Source organism: Dermochelys coriacea, chromosome 1 (genome assembly GCF_009764565.3).
Source record: "Dermochelys coriacea isolate rDerCor1 chromosome 1, rDerCor1.pri.v4, whole genome shotgun sequence".
Classification (NCBI taxonomy): domain Eukaryota; kingdom Metazoa; phylum Chordata; order Testudines; family Dermochelyidae; genus Dermochelys; species Dermochelys coriacea.
Window position 1 is genome coordinate 338,458,333 of NC_050068.2, and position 24,501 is coordinate 338,482,833.

The following is a 24,501-nucleotide window of genomic DNA, read 5'->3' on the forward strand; positions in this document are numbered from 1 at the left end:
CAGTGCAAATCCAGAGTAACTGCAACAGACTTATTCTACATTTACACAAGTGTAACTGAGAACAGAATTTGATCCCTAGTGCCTAACAGCATATAGCAAATGTGCAATCAGTAGTTCTGAATGTCACAAAATAGTCAAGTCTGGCCAGTATCCTAAGAGAGAAATAGCCTGTGTACTGAGAGTATGATCCTAGTAATCAATAAATAAACTGTTTAGAAGGAGCAACCTTGCTATGTGATCTCACTTGGCCTTATCTGAACAGCAAGGAGCAGAGTGAAATTCCCTAGATCCAGACAGAAAATGGGGTATTAACAGGCGTGGAACAACAGCCTAATTAAGAGCTCTTTTATTGCAGAACAAATAGAAATCCTTTTTGCTTTAGGGCATAAAGAGGCATTGTCAAGTTGGTAGGTTCATTGACTAAGTGGTAAAACTTGAGTTTCCTGTGGTGAAGGAATGACAGACCCTCAAAATAAACAAACACAAAGTGTAGAATACTGCTAAAAGTATACAAAATACTGAATGGTATATGGAAGGCAGATCAGGAGCTTCTGTTCACTCTGTCTCAAAATACAAGAACTAGGGGACAGTCAATGGAACTGAAAGGTGGCAAATTCTAAATAGATACAATAAAACACTATAGAGACTAACAAATTTATTTGAGCATAAGCTTTCGTGAGTTACAGCTTACTTCATCGGATGCATTTCCACTGACTGCATCCGATGAAGTGAGCTGTAGCTCACGAAAGCTTATGCTCAGATAAATTTGTTAGTCTCTAAGGTGCCACAAGTACTCCTTTTCTTTTTGCGAATACAGACTAACACGGCTGCTACTCTGAAACAATAAAACACTGTTTCATTCAATGTCTGATTAGACTGTGGAACGTATTGCCACATGATACAGAATCATAGAAATATAGGGCAGGAAGGGACCTGAAAAGGTCATCTCATCCATGTCACTGAGGCCAAAAACTAAGCAAGATTGAATAAAGAATTAGACATTTATATGGATTAAAGAACATCCATATTTACTACAGTGAATATTGAAAGAATAAACAAGAGTTTGGAAAGGGATGTAAACTGTCATGCTTCAACCTCTAGCTCTTGAAGGTCAGGAGGAAATTTCTCTGGAGACAGGCTATCTTATACCTTCAGGGATATGGGATATGCAAAATTCTCCACTGTATAGGAGCAGGTCTACACTACGGGGCTAAGTCAACCTAAGTTACACAACTCCAGCTACATGAATAATGTAGCTGGAGTTGACATATCTTAGGTCAACTTACTGTGGTGTCTGCACCAGACGGGGTGGACAGGAGAAACTCTCCCATTGACTTACCTTATACTTCTCATTTGGGTGGAGTACCGGAGTCGACAGGAGAGCGATCGGCAGTCGATTTAGCGGGTCTTCACTAGACCCACTAAATCGACCCCTGGTGGACCACGCGTCAATCCCCCAGTAAGTGGAGACAAGCCCTAACATTGCACAGTTAGGTACTTTTCCTCCAAAGCATCCAACACTGGCTGCATCTCAGAGAGACAGGATACTGGCTTCAGTGGGTAATTGGTCTGTTCTTGGAATAGCAATGTTTCCTGTGATCATTGCAAACATCTTTATATTACAAGAAGGAATTAAAATTTTCCAGTATACAAGTAATGGAGGGATGGGAGGGAACATTTTCAGGAAATATGGCTTTGAAAGGCTAGCAAAGTCTCAGTGGCATTACTCTAACAAATTATTCATTGTGCTTAACTCTCTATTAAGGGCTACCTGCTGACTTCTTGTGCTTAGATGTGCTTATTTCTTTTCCCATTGCTGAACCTTTATGCTTTTTGGATGATGGGCTTGGCGATAGCATGGTCTGATTTTCAAGCTATGGCAGGTTTTGCCTAGTAAAGTACACCAGATTTTTCGTTGCTTGTTTTAATTCTGAAAACATTCAGTGTTGGAGACAGGAGACAGACCAGGTGTAAAGCCACATTTTCCTGGCAATGTCGTTCTTCTTATCCTTTGGGAGTATCCCAGACCCACCCTCTTCAACACATTAAACCTCTCTCACACACACACACACCAAAATGCAGGTGGAAGATCCCTCTAGGTTAGTAAAAAACAAAAAAACAAACAAGGAGTACTTGTGGCACCTTAAAGACTAACAAATTTATTTGGGCATGAGCTTTCATGGGCTAAAATCCATTTCATCGGATGCATGCAGTGGAAAATACAGTAAGAAGATATATATATATACACAGAGAACATGAAAAACTGGGTGTTGCCATACCAACTGTAACGAGACCAATTAATTAAGGTGGGCTACTATCAGCAGGAGAAAAAAAAACTTTTATAGTGATAATCAGGATGGCAGCACAGTGTCATTGGCTGCCCTTGTTTAGTTCAGTTATGAGCAGCCAGGTCAGAATAATTCCTGTCATGAGCTCTTCAATTTAGGCTGGGAATCTCCTGAGAATGGGTTTTTGTCTGAAGAGACCCAGGACTTTCTCCTTCTGATCTGGCCAGAAATTCCATGAGAACAGCTGTTCAAAAAGCAAAGCCAACCTTTCAGCCCTGTGACAAGGTACCGATCACATTTAGTTTGAGTAGTAGGTAGAGCTTGGCCCCTCTTTTAGGGTTTGTCTGGATTAGGAAAAGAAGTTGAGTATAAATCAGGATTAGTTAATGTGTTAATGGATTGGTCACCCCAGTCTTTCACCTTGATTAACTAAAAAAATTAACCCTAGGCTCCTCCCACCAGCTAAATCAAAGTGAAATGTGTTAATATGTGTCTAGCCTAGAGAAAAGGTCTCTAAAATGTGTTTGCTAACCCCAGCCTAACCAGAGCCACTTGTCCTAGCCTCGACAAATGCACAGCCAGATCATCCAGAACATGAATAGATCCTAAAGCTGCTCAGAATCTGGGGTGTATTGCTGGAACACTGGAGAAGCTGGCATTACCAGCTGTATTGTGCCCCTGATCTGTGCATAAAGGGTCTCCAGGGATTCAGTCTCCAGAGCTGTTAATATAACATCCTTCAGGAGCTCAGCATTCACACAGAGCAGAGCATTGCTGTCCTATGATGCTCTGAACCAGTGAAGCACATAACCACATGGTTAACTTTAAGCACATGAGCAACCCCATTAAAGTAAACAGGAATACTCACATGCTTATGTGCTTTGCTGGATCCAGGTCTTAAAGGGTAGCCATATATACAAATGGAATAACCATGTCATAAAGGATTCTGTGGTGAATAGTATCAACCTCAGTAAGATACAGATGAAAAGCACTTTGACAAGAAATGGGGCATCAGAGGGAAGCATATAATAGGGCATATAAAGGGAAGGCTAAACACCTTTCTGTATACGGAACTATAAAATTCCTCCTGGCCAGAGGCAAAACACTTTCACCTGTAAAGGGTTAAGAAGCTAAGATAACCTCGCTGACACCTGACCAAAATGACCAATGAGGAGACAAGATACTTTCAAAGTGGGGGAGGGAGGAGGGTCTGTCTGTGTGATGCTTTTGCTCGGACCAAGTCAGGAATGCTTTTCAGAACTTCTGTTAAGTTAGTAAGTAATCTAGCTAGAAATGCATTCGATTTCCTTTTGTTTAAATGGCTGATAAATAATCTGTGCAGAATGGAATGTATATTCCTGTTTTTGTGTCTTTTTGTAACTTAAGGTTTTGCCTAGAGGAATTCTTTATGTTTTTAATCCGATTACCCTGTAAGGTATTTACCATCCTGATTTTACAGAGGTGATTCTTTTACTTTTTCTTTAATTAAAATTCTTCTTTTAAAATCCTGATTGCTTTTTCATTGTTCTTAAGATCCAAGCGTTTGGGTCTGTGTTCACCTATGCAAATTGGTGAGGATTTTTATCAAGCCTTCCCCAGGAAAGGGGGTGTAGGGCTTGGGGGATTTTTTGGGGGGAGACATCTCCAAGTGCGCTCTTTCCCTGTTCTTTGTTTAACAAGCTTGGTAGTGGCAGCATAGGGTTCAAGGACAAGGCAAAGTTTGTACCTTGGGGAAGTTTTTAACCAAGCTGGTAAGCATAAGCTTAGGGGGTCTTTCATGCAGGTCCCACCTCTATACCCTAGAGTTCAGAGTGGGGAAAGAACCTAGGCAAGAGCTTTGGAGTTCGGGTGGAGACATGGGGTAGGATTTCCTCCACAGGCATTTGTGGTTTGGCACTAAAGCCAAGTGGATTCCCTGTGAGCCCCTTCTCTACCCAAAACACAGACCTAGAACTCCCCGTGGCCTGATTTTCAGAGCTACAACCTCTAGTATTCCCAAGAGAGGGCTCCCCGCCAACTACTAACCAGGCCTGACCCTGCTTAGCCTTTGAAATCAGAGGTGATCAGGCGTGTTCAGGGTGGGATGTCCATAGAGCATGCTTTGAAACCAGTGGGAGTTGCGTGTGCATAGCAGCTCTGAAAAGGAGACCCCTAATGTATAGTCATTTCAGGGTTTGGGGAGGGGAGTTCAAGTGGCAAGGAGAGAATTTCTCTGCAGGAATAAGCTGTTTTTTATTTTAAGAGGTTTAAAAGAAGAGGGAAAATAGAGATATAAGGATCAGGGAAAAGAATGATCTCTCTAATCATTCCTGTCTAACCAGAACCATCACTGTCACATCAAGAGACTTATTATTGATTGGTGTCTTGGTAGATAGCCTTCCTTTGGAAGCAGAGCCCCATTTGCTAGATACTGTGGCCCAGATCCTCACAAGTATTTAGGTGCCAAACTCCCATTGACTTCACTGGAGCCAGGATTTCACCCATTAATTTTTAAGGTCAGAAGTGACCATATTGATAACCTCTGCTCTGGCCTCCTTCACAACATAGGCCGTAAAATTTCACCCCAGGACGAATTACACTTCTGCATCAGTTTTTAAAAGCTCTTTAGAAGACATTGAAGCTTTCAGCTAGACTCAACTGAGTGGTGCAGAAGTACGTGGAGTGGATCCCTATCATTAGGCAGTCGGTGCATTTGGGGCATTATCACTCCCCGCAAGTGCTGTGATTTCAGACAGTGACTTTAACTGCCTGAGAATGAAGTGGGGTTTCCCAGCCATGGGAAGATCTAGCAATGTGTTTACTGGATATGAAAGCAGTGCCATCCAAACTCCGCTGTGTCTCCACACTGCAGTTAATAGATGCTACCGCAAGGTAATTAATACTGTGAAAGCACAGTGTCTTCCATCAAAGGATCACAACGCGCTTTACAAATGTCAAGTCCAGATTCTCTGCTGTGCCCAGGGCTAAGGGGCTGTCAGGGAACTCTTGATTCACCATCTACTCTTGGGCTCAACGGGAAGCAATCTGGGGACTGCTCTAAACTGCATCAGCTGACTGTTTCCCTCAGGACCCTAAGCTGCCTCGGGATTGCCAGAGTGCATGGGCTCTACATACTAGTTCTGCCACCACCAATGCACACCCTCTACTGGGGTCTGCAGGGAGGGAGGCATAGGAGCCAGATGATCTCTCTACACCTGCTGGGGACCTCCCCTTGCAGGGACACAGGAAGTTTCCTCTCCCATTCTGAATGGCACAAAGGAAGCTGAGCAGGGCATGCATTCAGCCCTAACTAATTCAGCCTCATGACAGCCCTGGGAAGGAGGCATTCTCCCCAGTGTGCAGATGAGGAATCAGAAGCACAAAGGGCCAGATTTTCAGAACACCGGATGTGCAGTTGCATGCACAGCAACTATAACTCTGTGTGTGTGTGTGTGTGTGTGCGCGTGCGCCTGTGTGCAATTATGCTGCCTGCGCCATCATGATGAATTGTGTGGACATGTTCAGCAGACTCACATGCTGTCTGTCACACCATGTGGGCGCGAACTCCTGAAAGCTTGGCTTTTAGTGTATCACTCAAGGCCACGCAGGGAGTGTGTGGAAGAGCCAGGAGTGGAACCCCTGTCTTTTCGCCCGGTCCTGTGCGTTAGCTGCAAAAACCATCCTTCCTTCCGTATCATGAGCGTCCAGCATTCTTTTCATTCTGTAAAGCCAGCCTGCCGCTCCTAAGTCATTCAAAACTCCCTTTATTTGCCCAGGATTGGGCCCATAGTCAAGTGATTCGCTCAGACTCGGATTGCTGAAAGGGATGCAGATCACCGGGCCTCTTCTCCACCAGGCTCAACTTAATTAGGGAGTAGCCCTAGCCACAAATGTTCTCACAAAAGGGGCTGGAGACTGAAAGGCTCTGACTGCAGCTCTTTGTTGCGAGTCACAAACATCTGGTGCCTGGCTAGTTAGACTGCTCCTTGGAACAATTTCCGATGAGAAAATCTCCTAGCTTGCACCTGAACTCTCTACAGCGTGCTGTGCAACAGTTGAAATCCCTCTCCCGGCTCCTTTTCCAAGCTGCCAACTTTTGCAGAAAAGTATTGTACCATTTTCGACACCAGCTTCTTACCAGAATCACCACCCCACCCCCCGAGCATGGACCAGTTAATAAGGCACTAGCCAGTTTAAACTGCACATGCTGCCTGATGTGAATTTATTATTGCCATGCAAATGCTTCTTCTTAAAGGTTAAACACATTTACATGCAATCTTGCAAATTCGGCTGATTGCTTTGTTTCAGCTTGTCTTGGAGCAATGAGCCAGAGGTCACAATGTGTGTCAGAGGTTACTAGGATAAATACTGGGGGAGGGACAGTGTTTTGGTTTGGATTTTTGGGGGGAGGTTATGGTTTTCTTTTGTTTTTGGGGGGTGTTTTTTAGTAGCCACTTTTTTTTCTATCTCTTTTAACCACGTAATTGCAGCTGTGCTGAAAAGCCAGACTTGGTGAGCCTCCTTCCGTATTCATTGGAAGACTAGATGATCTCATTACATTCAGTGCTCACCAAAAATTATTCCCATCTGAAAGCAGCTGAGTGCTGTGCTAGGTGGAACGGGCTGGTGACCTCCGCATAGTTCCCAATGGACATGTGTCCATATCAGAGAAACCACTTCCACAATAACCACTAATTGGCACCCTTGCAGGCAGTCTCAAGAGTGATGCCAGTGGTTAAATGGGCATTGAAATTGATCTGTCCTCTCACGTTTCAGAATGACCCTTCTGCTGAGCTATATTGGTGGGGTGTTGTGGCCTCGATCCCAGCAGTACCTAGTTTATGGATAGATGCAGGTTGTCAGTCTCCAGGGCTGTCAGTTTCACAAGCCTACTATATACTATGGGCCCAATCCAACTTCCACAGATGTCAATGGGAGTCTTTTCATTGACTTCAATGAATATTGGATCTGACCCTATAAATAACTGAGTTAAAGGATGAACCAAATTCTGTCGCAGTGTAAAACCAGGCAAACACATAAGTGAAGTCAGTGCACCCACTTATGCTTGTCACAAAAATCATAATGAGAAAAACAAATAGTCCTGCCTGTTATAATTGGATTTCTGCATGATTATGTTAAGCACATGGTCAGTTTCTTACTGTCTTCCCTTCCCCTGTGAAGATTTAAACAGCAGCATGATAAATGGCTCTTGATGGGTTAAAGCTATGCTCTCCATTAAAAGGTCAGGCTAATGACACCCTGTACATATGTCACTGAATAACCAATATCGATTTGAAACAATAATAAACTGGGGAACAAGTGAAGGAAACATCTTGGTTACATTACATTGGGTCCAGCTGAAGAAAGAAATTAGACATAGTTTCTCTTGCTGGGGATGTGATCAGCCAAAATTCTGAGGATTAAGATTTTTGCATATTGCATTCCCTATCAGAAGGGTGAAACTCTCAGATCAGCACTGAGCACTAAGTGGGAGGCGACTGAATAGCATCTAGTAATTTAAAGGAGCGCAGAGTCATAGCAACGGAAAAATATGTACAAGTTCAGGACACGAGCATTTTACACAAAGAAAAAGACCCTAAAAATCAGATTGTAGCATCACTTTCATCCTTTTCCTCCTAAGGACCCGGACTTGTCTCTTTCTGGGCACAGCCAAAAGGAAGTAGAGAAAATAGAAACACAGTGCAATGATTCAGCATGGTACAGGTTAGACTTAATCACATGAGAGATATAGTGCAATTTAACTGTAGCAAATGGACTCATGCCCCCTTGCTTGAGCTGTTCAATAGTGGACTGGAGAAAGCATCAAGGGAATAGGTGGTAGGGAACAGTTCAGCACTGGTCAAGGAAGATGGCCTGGATGATTTAATCGGACGCACGTTTCTGTCTCTAGCCAGGTTGGTTCTGTGACTGTATATGAACAGACGTAGGGAGCAGTTGCTGCCAGACACTCAGATGAGGCTTTAAAGTCCCATTTGCACTAAGGGAAGGATCTGTTGTTTATCTACATAAGTCAACAGTGGGAGAAACACTGGAAAGCTGTGAGCTTCTGCTTATCCAGGTATTGATGTGTCCTGCTGTGAGCGCCTCCCACACATTTAGAAACATCTCTCCTGCCCTGTGAGAATGGGCACTTCGGTAGGGTTACTGTATCCCCAATGCATCCGATGAAGTGAGCTGTAGCTCACGAAAGCTTATGCTCAAATAAATTTGTTAGTCTCTAAGGTGCCACACGTACTCCTTTTCTTTTTGTATCCCCATGTTACAGATAGACAACTAGAAGCACAGAGAGACTGAGGGAAATTTTCCAAGGCACAAATGGCTAACTACCATTGGTGACTTTGGAAATCTGCCTCTTATGTGACTTGCCCGAGGTCACACAGGAAGCCCTTGGCAGAGTGGGGAATTGAACTCGGATCACGTGACTCCCAGTGCTTTCACCACAAGGCCATCTTTCCCCTCTGCCTAAGGTCATGGATGCTTCCATGTGCCCATGTTATTTGTGGGTTATTTTTAATGAGAGGAAAATGTCTCAGGCTAGTTCATTTCTGTGTAGTGATTAATTTTTCCACCTGGGAAACAAATTAGCTCAATGACAATTTTCAGAGTAGCAGCCGTGTTAGTCTGTATTCGCAAAAAGAAAAGGAGTACTTGTGAAAGCTTATGCTCTAATAAATTTGTTAGTCTCTAAGGTGCCACAAGTACTCCTTTTCTTTTTTCAATGACAATGTTGCACTGCTGGGTTTTGTTTTGGGTTTTTATGATTATTATTATTATTATTATTTTATTTTGCCAGCCTCAGCTGGATCACTGGGACAACTGCAGAATGCAGTGTAACTGAGCAGCTTTTGCTGCACTGAAAGTGAGACAAGTCACCAGCAGCTATTGCGGGCATCTGAAGTTTTATCTGGAGAGCATGATTGTGTGCTAAGGGGTCATGAGGTGCTGGCGTGTGTTCTCCACCCTCCACCTCCTTCTCTACACCCACATATTAAAAAAACATCTGTTGGTTGGAAATTTTCACAACACAAATATCTGGCGGGTTTTGAATTCCAGTGCCACTGCAGTAGTGACAGGGGAGAATACTTGTATCTATGCTGTAGATAGCTTTAGTTTTTAGATCTTCATCCTCCTCCTCCCCCATGGCTGCTCAATCAATGAAGATCAAAGCACATCTTCTGTTTAACTGAGTTATCTTTGTAACTTCGATATTGACGGGGTGGGCGGTTTTGGTTTATCTCAAAGTAACAAGCTACTGCTTCTTCCTTACGACAGGAATTCAACTGAAGCTGCTTTTATTATGTGCGTTTGCTTAGACAGGGTGGGATCTGGTGCTTCTGTTCAGCAGCAGATACATAACCATTGCAGGGTTTGCAGCTTTGCAATTTGTCCATGATTAATCTGGGACAGAGATGAAGGAATCCAAGATACCCATTCATGCTGTGGGTGATTGCTGCCTTTTCTTAAACAAATGGGAGAAAGAGTGTTGTTCAGTGGCTGAAAAAAGTAGCCTGAGCGTCCAGAACTCAGTTTTATTCTTGGCGCTGTCACTGATTCAGTATGTGACCTCGGGCAAGTCAATGAACCTCTCTGTAAGATGGTTCTAATAATCATAATCAGAGGATGCCTTGGAAACATCATGACATTTGCAGCCATTGTATTGTTCTTTCTGCTGTATGTTCTGTCCTTCTCTTCTGTCTTTGGTCTGTCTTGTGCATGTAGATTGTAAGCTCTTTAGGGGTAGGGGCCTCGGTCATTCTGTGTTTGTACAATGCCTAGCACAATGGGGACTACCATATAGGGAGACCAGAGGTCCTGATTTTATAGGGACAGTTCTGATATTTGGGGCTTTGTCTTATATAGGCACCAATTACCCCCCACCCCCTGTCCTGATTTTTCCACACGTGCTCTCTGGTCACCCTGCTACCATAATAAACATAAATTGCGAGGGTTAGTTCCTGTTTGTAAAAGCTGGGAGTTAATCACAGATGAAAGCTCATCTCTAAATAGCTCACCTGTCAATCCTCAGCAGGGGCAATTTCCATTAGCTGGGGATCTGGCCCAGCGAATATCACCTGGGCTCCTTTAAATCTCTTCTTCCCTAGGAAAGCGTGTCAAGCGGGAGGGCTACGTGTTTTGCTACAACGCATGCCAAGTGCACATTCTTTGCAGATAAAAGGAAATGCCTCCTGCTTGTCTTTCGGTGGCTTTTGTGGGTTTATATCTTACTAAGGCCTGTTTAAAAAAAAAAAAGAGAGAGAGAGAGAGCGAGAGCGAGCGAGAGCTGGGAATTCGGCAGCGCCAGTTGGGATGTGTAGATGCTGAAGGGATTTAGCTCCTCGACCCAGGCTCCTTCTTTGCTTTCCCCTTCGGAGCCGAAAGACCCTCCCTGGCCCCTGCCGTGCAGGACGCGGAGGGCAGCGGCTTGCAGCCCCGAGTGCGGCGGCGGCGGGGGGGGGATGAAACGGCGCGGTAGGAGCCGGGCGATTTGCACTGGCGCCCGGGCCCCGGGCCTTTCCCTCCCGCCGGGCCTGTGGCTGAAACGCTGCTGGCACGTAGCCGCTCCCAGGGAGAGGGCCCGCGGATGCATGGTCCGCCAGCCCCGCCGGCGCCCCCGCCCCCGCCCCCGCCCCCGCCCCGCGCAGACAGGCTGCTTCAAGGGCTCCGAGGCCGGGGCTGCCGCGCGTTAGCGGGCAGGAAGGGCCGGCCCCGGGGAGGGGATGGGGGGGTGAGGGCCGGCCCGGGGGCGGGGATGGGGGAGTGAGGGCCGGCCCGGGGGGGTTGGGGACCGGCCGGGGGGGAGGGATGGGGGGGTGAGGACCGGCCGGGGGGGAGGGATGGGGGGGTCGAGGGCCGGCCCGGGGAGGGGGTTGGGGGGGGTCGAGGGCCGGCCCGGGGGGTTGAGGGCCGGCCCGGGGGCGGGGATGGGGGGGTCGAGGGCCGGCCCGGGGGGGAGGGATGGGGAGTTGAGGGCCGGCCCGGGGGCGGGGATGGGGGGAGTTGAGGACCGGCCGGGGGGGAGGGCCGGCCCGGGGAGGGGGTTGGGGGGGGTCGAGGGCCGGCCCGGGGAGGGGGTTGGGGGGGGGTCGAGGGCCGGCCCGGGGGGTTGAGGGCCGGCCCGGGGGCGGGGATGGGGGGGTCGAGGGCCGGCCCGGGGGCGGGGATGGGGGGAGTTGAGGACCGGCCGGGGGGGAGGGCCGGCCCGGGGGCGGGGATGGGGGGGTCGAGGGCCGGCCCGGGGAGGGGGTGGGGGGGGGGGCGAGGGCCGGCCCGGGGGGTTGAGGGCCGGCCCGGGGGCGGGGATGGGGGGGTCGAGGGCCGGCCCGGGGGCGGGGATGGGGGGAGTTGAGGACCGGCCGGGGGGGAGGGATGGGGGGGGAGGGCCGGCCCGGGGGCGGGGATGGGGGGGTCGAGGGCCGGCCCGGGGAGGGGGTTGGGGGGGGGCGAGGGCCGGCCCGGGGGGTCGAGGGCCGGCCCGGGGAGGGGGTTGGGGGGGGTCGAGGGCCGGCCCGGGGAGGGGGATGGGGGGGGTTGAGCGCCGGCCAGTTTCAGCACCGGGAGAGGGAGGAAGCTCAGTTCAGCACCACCGGCGGCTGCTTACTCCCGGGGCGGGGGTGGGGGGTGTTGTGCAAAGCGAACAAAGGCTGGGGGGGGGCGGTTTGGTTTCTCGTTGGGGGGGGGGGGAGGGCAGGGAAATCCGCACCCACGCAGCGCCCTGCCCGGCTAAAGAGATTTCTGCTTCGCGCCTCTCGGAGCGAGGAGGGAGGCGAGGAAGCGGCGCGGGGGGAGCCCCGGGGCCGCGGCGGCGAGCTCTGCGTTTCACCCGAGTCTTTCCCCCCCCCACCCCACCCCCCCGGCAGATCTTCCAATGGAGGCAGCTGGAGAACCTGTACTTCCGAGAGAAGAAGTTTTCCGTGGAAGTTCATGACCCGCGCAGGTAAGCCGGCCTGCCGGAGGCGAGTTTCCACGCGCGCTGGGTGTAATCCGGAGTCGTGCCCGTTCGCACGGGAGGGAGGGGAGCGGCTCCTTCCGTGTGCGTGGTGGACAGCGCCTGTTCGAGGGGGACACTGAGGGAATTGAATGCAATCTGCGTCTGGGCTCTGTGCGGGGTCGGTTGCGGCGGTGCATGTCAGTGGATGCGATTTTTATGGCTGCTGATTGCTGTCAAGTTTCCAGCATGTGCTTCACATTTAGGGCGATAGTTTAGCCGTACGGTCTGGTTTGGTTTGGGGGTCCCCCCCCTCGCCCGCCCCGCTTTTCTTCTCTTCTAACCTGCTGCGGAGCTAACGCCCTCTTGCAGATTGCTCGCAAACGTTAGCTATCTGCGGGTCTCATTCATGCCTTTGAGAATCTTCCTGGCAGTACATGTGCTACTGGGAGGATCTCAGTGTACTTACACTTCACAGACTGAGGGGCATATTCAGGACTGGAGTACCCCCGTGTGACTCCGCAGGAATTCACTGAAGGGATCAGAGTAGCAGCCCTGTTAGTCTGTAGTCGCAAAAAGAAAAGGAGGACTTGTGGCACCTTAGAGACTAACAAATCTACTAGAGCATAAGCTAGCGACAGCATCCGATGAAGCGAGCTGTAGCTCACGAAAGCTTATGCTCTAATACATTTGTTAGTCTCTAAGGTGCCACAAGTCCTCCTTTTCTTTTCACTGAAGGGAATGCAGGTAGAAGTGAGAGCTGGATCTAAGCCAGGTTTCCTCAATTAGATACGTTTCAGAGTAGCAGCCCTGTTAGTCTATATTCGCAAAAAAGAAAAGGAGGACTTGTGGCAAAAGCTTATGCTCAAATAAATGTGTTAGTCTCTAAGGTGCCACAAGTCCTCCTTTTCTTTTTTTTTAATTAGATACGTTTCAGAGTAGCAGCGCTGTTAGTCTATATTCGCAAAAAAGAAAAGGAGGACTTGTGGCAAAAGCTTATGCTCAAATAAATGTGTTAGTCTCTAAGGTGCCACAAATCCTCCTTTTCTTTTTTTTAATTAGATACTTTTCTTTGTTGCTTACTCTAATTTGGGAGACGGCTTGCAAGTTAAGGTGACTGTAACACTTTTAATCACTCTGGGTCAGAGTCTTCCCCACATTAAGCCTGATCCAAAGCTCATTGAAATTAGCAGAAAGGTTCCCATTGTGTGTAGCACATGACTCCACAAGTAGTCCCTGTTAAAATCAGCTTGCAAAGCAAGGTATTACTCAGCAAGAGCCAGGGTAGAAGAAGCTGGTCCTGTCTTTCCAGCTCAGATTTAATTTAGGTGCTGCCCTGTAACATGTTTTGCAGCTCATTAGCCTGCAATCCTAGTTCATGTTACAACAAAGATCACTGTCTATTGTGTCACTTACATGGTTTGGCGGAGGTCACAGTTAAGGGCAACTGCACCTGTATTCCACCTCCATGGTCCACCAAGGTCACCCACTTTCAGGCTCCCAGCCATGACCTCTCTTGGGCAGAGACCCATGTCTCTCTGCCTCCTGACCAGGGGGTTTTCCAGGCTGCACAGTTCCTACACTGTGGTATTCCCGGCAAGCCAGGCCAGTGTCTGTGCTTCGCTTTCTCTTTGAATGCTCTGAACAGCATGATTGTTACCACCCAGCCCTTCCTAAGCAAGCCCATTGATTCTTAAGATGAAAGTATTACAAAGAAAACATAAAAAAACAACAGAAGTTCCTGTATGCATGCCTGCTAACCACTGACCAGAGGTCACGCGGCAGTCTTCTGGGGCTTCAGTAGGCCAAAACTTTCTGACCCTTCCCAGGATTGGGGCTCCCCCCTTGGACAGAAGGTCCTGTCCATTTGCTGGATCACACCACAGGCCCGGAGTCACTTTAAACTCAGGTTGTTGATCCAAAAGTCTTTTCTTTGGTTGTTGTTCACAACCTCTGTGAAATTGCCTAATCACCCCCCAGACTGTTCTCAATTCCTGGAGGAGCTGTGGTCACCCTCCCCCATGGAGTGATGTACAATCCCTGGCCCACAATGCTACATAAACAGTACAGTGAGATCTCCCAAAGATTCTGAAGGAAAGTGCCGGATCTGTCACCTGGGGTAATAAGGGTTCCAGATCAGAGGCAACAGGCTCTTAGCTAGACGTGTGGGCAGCACAGCCATGGCAGCTCTGTGTATTTCTCTTAGGACTAGTCTACATACAGTTTTTGTGCCACTGCGTATCTGTACAACCACCCACCCTTCTAAAGGGGCTTATATCAGTATGGCTTATTTCTGTACATTTGTTAAAGCAGTACAAAAACGGTGTGTAAACCAGGCCATCCTGTCCCATTGGTCCTGTTCCTGGCCCCAGTTCAGCTAGGTACCTAAGCACATGCTTAACTTTAGGAGCATGGGTAGTCCCACTGAAGCCAACAGAGCTATGAATGTGTTTAAAGTTAGGCACATGCTTAGGTACCCAGCTGAATCAGGAGCCCTACATTCCCTTACCCAGTCAGACCCTTGGTCAGCAGACAGTCCTGCGGAAGCCCATACCACAAACAAATCAAAGACCCACAGACACTCTAGACCCTAAGGCAGAATGTGTCATTTAAGTTGGGACTAAACAGAGTTACTAAAAGAACACTCCAGAAAGGAAGGCAAGTATTTTTGAGACGTGAAGACAATATTAAATTTGCAAATCAATAGCATGCGGGAAAATATGGTCACCCATTTTATCTCTGCACAGTCGAACTGCTCCTATGCCAAACTGCTTGCAATCTGAATTTAGGTGGTTTGGATCCCTGACATGGAAAACCTCCCCATTTCTTTCCCTGTAATCTTTACTGAGTTGCATAAATGCCATGTCCTATATTCTATGTGGACTAGGCACTATATTATGCAAATGATTTTTACTCTTAATTTTTCACTGTGTAGACTAGAAGCATGTTAAAAGCCAGACAGCATATGTTTAATTCTAGTGCCTTGTATCAAACTGCCGTTTCTAGTGTAAAACAGTAGCCCATGTTGCAGCTGGGAGTCCTGGAACCTGAAGGAACATATTTCAGATTCTAGTCTCCTGGCGTGGGGGTGGAGGGGCGTGGACTTTTTCATGCTAAATTGCATAGTCTGTGGGGTGGGGACATGGCCAGAACAGCGCGCTCTCAGCATTTCTTTTGAGTCAATCCAAACCAGAGTCTGAGTCAGCTTCCCCACGCTCACAAGCAGAATAGGAAGGAAGGAGAGGTGTGGGTGAGTGGTTAATGCACAAGGCTGGAAGTCAGAAGGCATGAGTTGTAGTCCTTGCGCTGCAAATGACCTCCTCCTTTGGGCAAGTCATTTAACTGTGTCTTAGGCTATGTCTACACTACCACAGTAAGTCGACCTCAGTTACTCCACTCCAGCTATGTGAATAACATAGCTGGAGTCGACGTAGCTTAGATTGATTTACTGCAGTGTCTACACCGTGCTGCTTCAACGGGAGACACTCTCTCGTCAACTTACCTTACTTTTCTCATTCGGGATGGAGAACTGGGGTCAACCGGAGAACAATCTGTAGGTCTTCAGTAGACCCGCTAAGTCAACCCCTGGTGCATCAATCGCCGGAGCGTAGATCCAGTGGTAGTGTAGACATAGCCTCAGTTTCCTCATCTGTTGATTGGGGAAGAAGAGCAGCATTGAAAGGATTAATTCATTCATAATTGTAGAGTCCTTTGAGATCCTTGGGTGGAAGTCACTACAGAAATGTAAGCTGTTACTCTCTACAGTAAGAGGAAGAGATTAGGAGAATCATCTGAGGAAGACATTTTCAAGAGGTCAAAGCAAGTAATTAAATCTGACCTCAGTAGAACTACTCAGTGCTTAGAGACAGGTTTCAGAGTAGCAGCCGTGTTAGTCTGTATTCGCAAAAAGAAAAGGAGTACTTGTGGCACCTTACATCCGATTAAGTGAGCTGTAGCTCACGAAAGCTTATGCTCTAATAAATTTGTTAGTCTCTAAGGTGCCACAAGTACTCCTTTTCTTTCAGTGCTTAGAGTTAGGCACCATGCTTAAGTACCTTGCTGAACTGGGCCTTCGGCCCTGGATATATAAGGAGCTCAATTCACCAGTACTCTGTGGCTGCTTTGCATTACTAGACCAGCACAAAGCCTCCGGAGTGTGCCAGTGTGTCTGGGCCAAGGGGCTTAAATATAAAGCTCCTAACAATAGAGGAGGGGCTCTCAACTCTGGATGTTTCAACTCCCAGGGAATTGGGAACTGGTGGGAGAGGTTTGTGACCATACTGCTAAGTGGGAGGGCATTTCCAGCTAGCTCCTGGCTCTGTGCAGGGGGGAGGGGTAAGCAGTGGCAGTATGGAAAAGGCTGAGAACACTGGACGATAGGATAACACCGAAACATGATACCAACAATGACAGCCTTTCACCTGGCTCCTGGATCATGCTGTTTCTCAGCACTCTGAGTCTTCCACCCCTCGCCCCCCATTACCGTTCACTGGATTCTGAGCAGTGACCATCTGCCTGTTCATCAGCACATTCAGCTGGAAAACTTTTAATCCTACATTGTTTAATTCTTCCGATTTGGTTCTGTGATAAAAACGTGCCGTTGAAATGGCCCCAGACACAACAGTGGCTGTGGTCTCCAAAGCCAAGCCTGGGCTGGCAGTTTCAGTTCTGGATCCGCAGGGTTTGGGATTTGGGGTTTGTTTTTTCCTGAAGTTGTTCTTAGCTTAGTTTCAGTTTTCCTTTGCAATTTGGCTTCTTTTTTTTTTTTTTTCCTTCTTGTGTCGATTTCTCAAACTCCCACTTTCACAAAAAGAAATGAAATCAGGAGTACTTGAACACTGACAGATATAGCATTGAATTGGAAGTGAAAGTTAGGATGCTGAAAAGCCAGTTAAAGCTGTAGGCAAGAGATGATGGGGTGGGGGGAATCAGAATGTGGGGGGGGGGAATCTGTGCTTCAGCAGGGAATCTTATCACCTCTGGGCATTGGAGAAAGATTCCCTTGCTCACCCTTGTCCATTCCACAGCTGCACCCCCTAACCACCCCTGCACACCACAGATGCACCCCCTCACCACCCCATGTGTATCACAGTGATACCACCTCACTACTCCCCGCACTGTGCATTGACACCCCCCACCACTGCACCACCTGACTACCACCCTGCATTGCATGGCCACACACCACAGGCAAAAGTCCATGACAATTGGTATCAGGTTTCTGTGTTATCCTGTATTGCAGTGTTCTCAGCCTTTTCGATACTGGCCTCCTCCACTACGCCCAGCCAGGGTCAAGTAAAGGGACCCCTTTATCTGACCAAGTCAGGTTTTTTTTTTCAGGGAGAGTGCTGGACTTCATAGACTAGTGGCTTGATCCAAATCTTATGTCCAGGGAAGATGGAGCTGCATACTTTTAAAAGTTTTGGACTTAGTGACTTCCCAGGGACGTGCAGTGCATCAGAAGCACAGCTTGGAAGAGAACCCGGAGCCCTGACTCCAATCCAAACTCTGTCCACTAAACCATATTACCCCAAGATATTGTTGCAATCACTATTAGTGCTTTTCAGTTTTTGCAGCTTGCAAGTCAATGTTTAACGTAAAGTAAAGGCTCAATTACTGTAGGTGACCGCCATTTCCCTTCTGTGATTTTTCCCTTAGCCCAGAATAATAAGGGGAGCAGCTTTTTTGGCACGGTCCTTGGTTTTATTCTGCAGCCCAACCTGCTGTTTGATCATTTTTTTTGTTCTCTGTTTAGAGTCAGAGGAAACCCTGGCATAAACACAGCTCATTCTATCCTCTTGTCTAGGGCATCTGTGACCAGGAGAACGTTTGGGCACAGTGGCATTGCTGTGCATACATGGTACGCCTGCCCTGCATTGATCAAGTCCATTTGGGCTATGGCCATTAGCCAGCACCAGTTCTACCTGGACAGAAAGCAGAGTAAGGTAAGCCGCTCACTGGAAGGGGAGCATGCTGTAGATGACTCCCGCTCACTCACCACATCTCCAACCTGCGGGTTCCAGTCCCCAGCGTGGTTCCTGGGCTGCCTCATTTTATGCTTCTAACGAAATGAGGGTGGAATGGCTTAAAATATTGTCGGTTTTGTGCCAGAACAAGGGAGTTTGATTTCCCCAGAGGCCTATCGGGGGGGGGGGGGTGAGGGCTTAGTTGGAACAAACCAGAATAGCCAAACGTGATTGCGTTCCTCTCCGTATTGTTTCAGCATATTCTCCAGTTCTCAAAGAGATACCACCGTGAAGTCAGATCCGTTTCAAATAAATCCATTAAAAATACTTTCAGGTTCTACATCTGCCTCTGAGTCCCGTGTCCATCCGCCCCTCCCCCCCACCCCCGCACCATTCTGTGGTGTCATAATCACACTTCCCTAAGGGATGCAGTGTCTATGTAGACATTGTGTTCCTTACATCGGCTGTTGGCTGCCATTCTTGTCAATTCCATGGCTCCAAAGCCAGGCCCCGGGCTGCTGCCTGGTCTCCGTTCCAAGCCAGGCTGCCACCCAGGATCCCGGCTTGGGCTGCTGCCCGGGCTCCCCACTGCGAGCCCTGCTGCCCTCTAGGGTCCCTGCTCCCCACTGGGAGCCTGGCAGCCAACTGGACTCCCACTGTGGATCTCCCTGCTGGAGGCGAGAAGCCCCGGGCAGCTTTCAACCGCTCTTGGCTGGAAGCGTGGAGGTGAGAAGCCCTGGAGGGCAGCTGGGCTCCCAGTGGGGAGCTGCTTGGAGGTGAGAGCCCTTGCTCTTAGCCCCCTCCTGCCTCTCTTCATTTGGTGGAAGCATTCCTGGTGAGGACATCAGCCACCGCAATAATTAATGCAGTGGCTGTAAGTTGACCTAACATATGTCGACTTATCTTCATAGTGTAGACATAGCATTAATCTGGTTATATACAAAGTGCTGTCCAATGCACAATGGAAACAACCTCAAAAAAATAGAGAGGAATGTATTTTTCCCCTCTCTCTAATCCTGTTCAGTTAGCATTTTAGGTGTACCCACCCTAGAAGAGCAGCAGGGAGATAATTTTCAGACAGACGTGATTTTGAAACAGGTGATGTCTCTTTAAATATGAACATTGCTGGTGTACCAAAACTTAGAGGCACTGTAGGAATTGTCTACTGGGGGCACCAGATTCTTGAACCCTCATCTGCTCTCCCCTCATTCCCCAGGAAGTTCCAAATATTCATACCCTTTGCGCCCCACTTCCAGGGAATTGTGCTCCATTCTTTCATCTTCTGGCTTTATTTCCCCCACTTCCAGCACTAGAGCTTTGCCTTCCAGGTGGAAATCATGGGCAGCTGCACTTTCCTCATCTCCCTACGCAGCTGTGAATAGGAGAAACCTGTATGTAGCCTGGAACATTAGACCCTGTGGAGACTTTCAAAGTGCCTAGCTCTTTTTCAAAATCAGAAGCCACCAACAAACAAAAGCAGATTCCCTTCCTCTTGGTGGGAGGGTGGGTTTTGAGTGTCCGGAACTTCTCATGGCTAGCTTCTTTTGTTGCTAGCAGATTGTGTTTCAGATTGTGAGTGCGCATCTGATCTCTCTCTCACGCCCACAGGCAACACCGCCCACCAGCCATCATCAGTCAGTCATGTTTCTGACCCAGTCAAAATGCTTTGTCGCAATAATCCCACTGTCATGCTATTGCTTTGATGTTAATACACACAAATATTTTTGTCCCTTTCTCTGAAAGGGTTGGGATTTTAGTCTGTTGTCCCCATCTTTAAGGGACATTGCCAAGACTGATGGATAAACTTCTCAGCTGGGCTCATTTAAGGGTATGTCTACACTGGAAACTTCAAAGCGCTGCTGAGGGAATGCTCCCGCGGCAGCGCTTTGAAGCGTGAGTGTGGTCACGTGTGAGCGCAGGGAAGAGCTCTCCCAGAGCTCCTGGTAATCCACCTCCAGCAGGGGATTAGCTCCGAGCACTGGGAGCCTGTCTACACTAGCGCTTTAAAGATCTCTGACTTGCTGTGCTCAAGGGAGTGATTTTTCACACACCTGAGCCAGAAAATTAGAGCGCTATAAAATGAAAGTTTTATAGCGCTCCAAGTTTAATAGTTCAGCAGGACTAATCAAGCAGATCAAAGTGTTGTTCCTGAGTGTGTTTGTTTTATGAAACCAGCAATGGACACTCCAAAGTGAAGCTGAGATACTTGATGGCTTCCATTCTTAGGGGTTTGTGCAAATATTTTTTCAGTTCACTTGGGTTTGCACCCCTTTAAATTTCAATCTGAGGGCTTGTCTACACCATGCAGCTTTTAGCGACAAAGCTCTTTCAGTACTTTGTCAGCCTTTTTGCCGACAAAATACTTCTAGGCCCACGAGCGGCGTCAGCATTGTCGGCAGGAGCGCCTCGTTCACACTGCCACTTGCGTCGGCAAAACATTTTGTCTTTCACGGGGGACCTTTTTAAAGTACCCGTGAAAGACAAAAGTTTTGTCGACAACTTCGCAGTGGAGACAAGCCCTCAGTTGCACTTTTAGATTAATCCCAACTTGAAAGCAAAATGTACAGGATTCCCTGGTTTTGCAACAAAACTTGTAATTTCACATGGTTTTGACAAAAGACAATAAACCTGCTGAAACTTGCTCAAAACTGGGCCCAGATTGGTTCTAGCAATTGAGATGAGATTAGATGCAACACTGTATGACACAATACATTCTGACAAGCCGGGCTTGAATTCTGAGTTCATAACAAAACCTGAAACCAAGCAAGTCCTGCATCTTTTCAGATGTTGCTGTGACATTTGGCATAGCTCTGCTTGCAAAGCCAATCTACTGGATTTAAAAACCAAAATAAATAATATGCATTGGTTTTGACCCGCTTGAAGCAAAACCGATCCACAGCTTTTGTTCACAATCATATGCACAACTGAGCATTTTGCCAGCCCCTGGAGACCCTGAACTCTTACTGCTGCTGTTTCTGTCTGCTCTGTTCTGGAATTCAAACAGAATGTGGAAATTTACAAGACTTCCAGCTCTCTGAATGAACTCTTCATGGTGCAAAATTCTTGTCAGTTCCCCTTTTTTCTGCACAGAGCAGACTAAGTCATCAAGGCAAAGAGCCATGTCTATGCACTGGTGACTACACCAAGTCAGTCAAACGTTTGCCATATTGGTCTCAAGAGACTTGTTTTTGTGGGGACTTTGATAACACAGATGCTCTTGAATGCAGCGGGGCTCTCCAGTTGCCCAGAGCTTAAATGAGTTAAATTGTGAGAAAAGATGAGGGAGAGTCCAAAAATGTCCCATTGAAACACACACAGCACAAAATCCTTCAGCGCAAGTGAGAAGGCCAAACTGATCCATGGTGTCAATCCATCCCTCGTGCCACTGCAGGCTCCATAGACCATCTGACCTCATTGACATGACACCATTGATCTTAAAAACTGCTTTGAAATTAATCCCAAATGAGCACGTTTCCCTCCAAATAAATGAGACTTACCAGGTCTGTGCAATGATTCATTCAGAATTTTCAGAATTGGGGGACTGAATGGCCCAGGGGAGTGGTAATGGGATATAGTCTAGCCTTTAACTGCTGTGCCCCTATACAAATCCAGCCCAGGCCACATAACTAGCTGTTCAGTGGCCTCTGTCAAATGAGTTAATTGATTTGAGTCCTGTTCCCTCCAAAGTACAAAAAACGCATAAGTTAATCATCATCATTGTAAGGCAAACAAGAGGCCCAGGGTAGAAGCAGTATAGAAACTAAACCCTTCTCCTTTATAGAAGTGTTCCCTCTAGGTACGTTAGAGAGACTGTGGACCTGAGTCCTATCCAAAGCCTGTTAAAGTTAAGAGGAGGCTTTCCTCTGACTTCAGTGGGTTTTGGGTCAGGCCTTTTACTGGGGAAGCTTGCACTGCTTGTTCTTAGTTGTACTTCTCCTTGCTGTTGTCTGAATGAGTAGCGGACTTCAGGCTCCAGGAACTTCTGGCCAGGATCTTTATCAGCACTAACTTTACACACGCACACACAAAGGAAGGCATGTTTCCAGCAATTAGCAGGGTCTGCATGCCAGTAAGGGACCGTACCATCCAGTATTACTACCTCTGCTCAGCATTGTTCTATAAGTACATTAGCCAATGCACAGTCTGATAGATGGGCCAAATTTCTTCTCTGATTTACACCCTGGAGATCAGTGGCGATGAACCACAGTGCATCTCACTGAAGTTGTAATACAAATACATTCAGCACATGCTGTATGAGGATAAGAAGTCACTAATGTGTGAATAGATCAAAGACTTGTCACCCCCTGAAAATCAGACTAGTAGACAGCCAAATATCAAGCAGGTCATGCGCAGACTCCCGGTCAGTGACTGGAGGGAGAGATAGCTCAGTGGTTTGAGCATTGGCCTGCTAAATCCAGGGTTGTGAGTTCAGTCCTTGAGGGGAGCCATTTGGGATCTGGGGCAAAAATTGGGGATTGGTTCTGCTTTGAGCAGGGGGTTGGACTAGATGATCTCCTGAAGTCCCTTCTAACCCTATGATTCTATGGATAGTCAGTTCAGACAAAATATGAAGCGACCTGACCCACCAGCTAGAACTGAAATGAACCGTCAAAAGTTGTTAAGGGAATGTCTTTTAAAAATATTGTTCAGTTTCACGTGCCTCAGCATTTCTCAGTTTTGACCAGAAACAGCAAGGCCAAGAGGCTGAAAGACTGTTCCCCCCATGTTTCTGACCTGAGGTGATGCAGGTATTATTGGAGAGGAAGGCTGAATGGCTAGGAGGCTCGGCATTCAGCCCGTAATCTCTCTGTGCCTCAGGTTCCCATCTGTAAAATGGGGTTAATAACAGTTCCCTATCTCACAGGGATGTTGTGGGGATAAATACGTTAAATTGTGAGGTGCTCAGATATTACAGTAATGAATATCACATAATTACCTAAGATAGATACAGGATGTGTGACTAGTAATACTTCTCTAGCACCTTCCATGAGGATCAAAGCACTATGTTTACATATAGTCACAAATTAAACCTAAAACCCCCTGTGAAGTAGGGATCCATTTTATCCCCTTTATTATTCCACAGATGTGGAAATTGAGGCAGAGAGGTTAAGTGACTTGCCCAAGGTCACATGGCAAATTAGTAAGAGCCAGGAATGGAGCATAGACTCTCCTTTCCCAGTGCTAGACCCTGCTGCCTTCCTTCACCTATCTAAACTATCTGAACTTTTTCAGAGCACAAAGTAGAATCATAGAATATCAGGGTTGGAAGGGACCCCAGAAGGTCATCTAGTCCAAAAAGTAAGGCTGGATATCTCCTAGAACCAGGTTTTCTTGCAAGATTTCTAGGATTCCCTGTTTTCATTCCAATGGGCATAAGCAGCCTAGTTTTTGGGTGCCTGTCCAAACATTGTGAACATTTGCCACTTGAAAACATTAAGGCCAAACTATAGTACCCCTCCTAGCCTGGGGGAGGAATTACTCACCCAAGTAGTCCTACTGCATCAAATGGGACTGCTAATGTAAATGCCCACCAATGGAGGGACAGGTTCCACAACTGGGCCCAAAAATTAAACATGAAATGAAGATTTTCAGGCCACTGGCAAATCCCGGATCGTTCGGCACAATGTGACACCAGTTCTCTGAGTTAATAGAAACTCCTGGTTAACCAAAGGTCAGCATGTCCTTAGGGTGGCATTAATTGAAGCTCCACACAGCAGTGGAGGTTCAGGTTCTTATGAGCTGGGCCTGGGCACCCAGCTGTCCAAATCCAGGATTTTACAAAGTGTTCACATGGGAAGCCTTCCCTGAGACCTCTATAAAACTGGGGGTTAGCCGTTAAAAGCATTTTAGGTTCAAAACTAGTCTGAAAGAAAAGCCAATTTCCATAGCAGAGGCTGAATAACAGTCAGCTCTCAGATCCATGTCCAGCATGCTCAAATCATCCAATTGGGTTCTTTTTGGAGGAGGAATTTCTATTTGCTTAGCCTGGCTTTTTAGTTTATTTAGTGGATTTAATAACCAATGTACAGAATAGGGTTTACAATGTACAGAATACTGGGTTTACAATGGCACTGTGCCCACACTCACAAGGAGCCCCGGTGCCCAGACCATGGCCCTGCACCCCGCACCCTGCCCACAAGACCCCGCCCCTGCTCGGCCTCTCCCCCCCCCCCCCCCAAGGCCCTACTCACTCCTCTCCACCCCCTTCCTCCCCCACCCCCCAGCTCACTCCTCTCCGCCCCCTCCTCCCCATGAGAGTGGCAGGCAGGACCTTTGGGGAGGAAGAGGCTAAGCAGGAACAGGGCCTTGGGGGAACAGGCTGAGT

The 24,501-nt window shown here is 47.6% G+C and overlaps 1 protein-coding gene across 12 annotated transcripts in view; it reads left to right on the forward strand.

Annotated features, from left to right (window-relative positions):
- FRMD4A (FERM domain containing 4A) overlaps positions 1–24,501 on the forward strand; it is a 545,903-nt gene that overhangs the window by 482,712 nt on the left and 38,690 nt on the right. For 6 of the 12 annotated variants that reach the window (XM_038383022.2, XM_043498286.1, XM_043498253.1 and 3 more), the window contains 2 exons: positions 12,146–12,222; positions 18,017–18,155. In XM_038383022.2, the coding sequence (XP_038238950.1) occupies positions 12,146–12,222; positions 18,017–18,155 (216 nt within the window). Of the gene's footprint in view, positions 1–12,145; positions 12,223–17,965; positions 18,156–24,501 lie in introns of all 12 variants that reach the window. The other 6 variants (XM_043498236.1, XM_043498262.1, XM_043498266.1 and 3 more) reach the window with 1 other exon arrangement.